The sequence below is a fragment of the Oryzias melastigma genome, linkage group LG24, assembly GCF_002922805.2.
Source record: "Oryzias melastigma strain HK-1 linkage group LG24, ASM292280v2, whole genome shotgun sequence".
NCBI lineage: Eukaryota > Metazoa > Chordata > Actinopteri > Beloniformes > Adrianichthyidae > Oryzias > Oryzias melastigma.
This window is the reverse complement of record NC_050535.1, coordinates 14,739,898-14,743,178: the sequence shown is the minus strand read 5'-3', so window position 1 is coordinate 14,743,178 and position 3,281 is coordinate 14,739,898. Positions and strand designations below refer to the sequence as shown.

The following is a 3,281-nucleotide window of genomic DNA, read 5'->3' as shown; positions in this document are numbered from 1 at the left end:
TGTCCGGATTGACGTAGCCGGAACCCCGCTCTGGACCTGACGACCTGGTGGGCGGGACCCTCCCCAAGGACCTCGAGATTTCCTCATTGCTGCTGACACACCTCCCTTTGAAGAAAAAGAGGATGAGGACTGTCCATCACCCATGCATTGGGCTTTTTTTCCCAGTTTTTTAGGCTAATTTGGAGTTTAGTGAATATGTTAGCCTTATGCTAACTGTTTTGGCTAAATTAGACATTTTAACCCTTCCGCTCTCCTTAGTTTGTTTACATTAAAAGTGGGGTCATCTGGACCCCCCAAGACAGTGCGCTGAACTTTTTTTTATCTTTGATTTTTGAGTTTCACTAATGTCCATGACAGACATAAAATCCTGTCCACCTTTGTCATGGAAGAAATCACAAATCAATATGTGGTTGGAGGCATCTGGACCCCAAAGAGAGCGGAAGGGTTAACAGTTGATTTGGCTCATTTACCTTTTTCTCTGTTTCTTCTAGGCTTTTTTGGAGTTTAGCTAATATTTCAGCTACATGCTAGCTGTTCTGGCTAATTAGTTTGAATGCAGTATGCCGTACGTTTTTTGTCCGCCTGTAACTTCTGCATACTTTATCTGATTTTTGTCATTCAAGTATCAAAATGTTCAGCTTATTGAGGACATTATTGCTCTCTTCTGAAATCTCTTCTGCAACTTTTTGTTTTTCAGCATTTAGCAAAATTGCTGCAACTTTTGCTATTGGAATGCATTGTGAAGGCTCTGCAGCAACTCCAAACTTTGTGCAGTTGTAACTTCTGCATATTTATGCTATTTTGAAAATTCAAACATGTACTTGTTTTGCTGTTTGTGGACTTTTCTGCTGTCTTTAAACAATTCTGCAATTTTTTTTATAGTTTTTGAATTTTTTTAACTTGTTCAAATTTAAAATAACATTGAAGTCAATGGGGACAGTTCTTTCCGCGGGGGTTCTATTCAAACGCGCGTAGCAGAATATCGGACTTCTACTCACGGTTACATGGACAGGAAAACGCGCCGACACAGCCGGTGTGTGAACCTTGAGATTCACAGACGCGCGCACGCAGGCGCGAGCCAAGCTCAGGATCACATGTTGGACAGGCGGGAGCAGCGGATCGCCGCGCGGGGCGGGGTACAGGTTTGAGACTCGGAGCTTGTGGAGCTCTGATTTAATAAGAACAGTCCACACGTCAAAAAAACGTATTCCTCGACATCAAATGTGTATTCATTCTAAGAGAGACATCCACAGACGGACCTGGTAGCTCCTCCTACACGCGGCGCGGCGACAGAAACACATTTTTTGACAAGTCGCGAGCAGAAAATTCCCCGCGCGGGCACGCAAATTTATCACGCGAATCGTGTTCGGTGCTTCATGGCTCCTCCTCTACCCAGCTGACTGGAGGAATGACTGAGTAAGCGAGGCAATTGGACAGCCCGCTGATGTCCCGCCTCCAGAGCCATATACCTCTCTGTGATTGGTTCGTTCAGCACTGCACACAACAACTGTCATTCATATCAGCCTTGCGGGCCGCACTAACAGTAATCTTTCATATTGAGATTCGGGCCGCAAATTATCATCCCGGGGGCCGCAGATGGCCCGCGGGCCGCGAGTTTGAGACCCCTGCACTAGAGGCTGTAGAGGGGCTTTTCCTGCTGAGCTCAAAATGGCTGCTTCAATGAAATCTCAAAAGCTTAAAAGTTTTGCCATTTTTTAAAAACTTTATGGTGAGAATAACTCATCTATTGTTAATCTTTATTAGATGATGCAAAATGTATCGATTATTGTTTATTTATAATACAGTTACACCGTGTTAAAAACGTTTGTATCAAGTTTGAGACAGTGGGTAAATAAGACCTTTTTTCCTGAACATTCATGTTAATATTTTGGCTTCTTTAGCTTATGTTGTGAGGTAAAACTTACAAAAAGCACCCAATGTATCATAATTAATACTATCTATATCTCATAAAAAATAAAATTAAGCTATTTTTGTAGATTTTCTCATTGTAAAAACGGTTTATTATTTGATTTAGTGTGATTTTCGGGCCTCATCACAATTCAACATATTTTAGCACCTCATTATAAGTGCATTAGTCAAATATGAACAAATAACAAGGAAATCCAAACAATAACAACAAAAAACTGAACTGATGCGACTATTTCATTTTATTTTAAGGAGGAAAAGGGCATTTTCTCTTCAAATAAACGATTCAAACAAAAATAAATGACCAAGCAGAGTACAACAAAGCAGGATAGTGTTCATTTTTACACTTCAGTCTAAGTCCTCTTGCCTTTTTTTTAACAGCAAATAATGAAATAAACATGCCCTCATGGTAAACCTTGCAACTTAAAATGTAGAAAATCAGCAGTCTGTCCTCTCTGGAGACTCACTGTGGAGAACTTTCTTATAACATGCTGACATTTTGACACTTTTTAATGTAATATTCATGCCAATTATAAATCTCCTGTGGGAGTTTTTCTTTTTCATTATGATTTAACTGCACATTGTTAGGAGGTAGAAGAAAAAAAAAACTTGAATCTGTACTATAAAGATTTCCTTTTCTTGATATGCTTTCCTGCACATTAAAGTACCTTTAGAAAGCTCTGAAAAGCTGGTTTGGCAGGTATCCAAGATGAAGGAAGGATGTCTGAGCTTCTCTTTCAAGGTTGGCCAACTCCTGAACCGTCGGAGCCAGAGCGTCCACGTGACCCTTATAGTTCCCACCTGAACAAGGTTGATGGGGTTTGTTAAAAACAAAGCAAAACAGTGAATCTGCAGTCGTGTGGCGTCCAGCGTACCCCCTAAAGCTTTGCGCTGTCCGTAGGTCACTTTGCCGTCAAACTCATCCACTGGTACTTTTATGTCCGTCCCACACTGGGTGATCGTGCACTTCAGATGCTCCTCGATTTCTGAAAGAAGCTGGGAGAAGCAGAAAGAGGAAGAATCTTTAAGGAAATCCGAAAATCTTTTAAAGATTCCGTGATCTTTATTTACCTCTTTTTCGTTGTACCAGATGGTGCACCCTCCGTCCTCCTTCAGTCGGGTGTTGTAGCACCCTCTGCCTCGGTTTGCGCAAACGTGGTACCACACCTGCACACGTGGAAGGATGCTCTCACAAACAAACAAACAACAATAACAGATTGAATTTGTTGGTGTGCGCTCTTTACCTTTTCTTTTTCCATGGCAACCAAAGACAAGGCCAGTCCCATTCTGAACGTGAAAACATTTCCATGTTAAAGTTTGACTTTAAAACAAAGATAAAGCAGATTTTTTTTTTT

The 3,281-nt window shown here is 41.2% G+C and overlaps 1 protein-coding gene across 1 annotated transcript in view; it reads right to left on the bottom strand.

Annotated features, from left to right (window-relative positions):
- Window positions 1–2,150: 2,150 nt before the first annotated feature.
- Window positions 2,151–3,281, bottom strand: part of ddx1 (DEAD (Asp-Glu-Ala-Asp) box helicase 1) — a gene marked incomplete in the record, with an annotated part of 9,220 nt that continues 8,089 nt past the window's right edge. Inside the window, 4 exon segments of the mRNA XM_024290807.2 lie at window positions 2,151–2,727; window positions 2,802–2,922; window positions 2,998–3,093; window positions 3,171–3,213. Of these exon segments, the coding sequence (XP_024146575.1) occupies window positions 2,597–2,727; window positions 2,802–2,922; window positions 2,998–3,093; window positions 3,171–3,213 (391 nt within the window).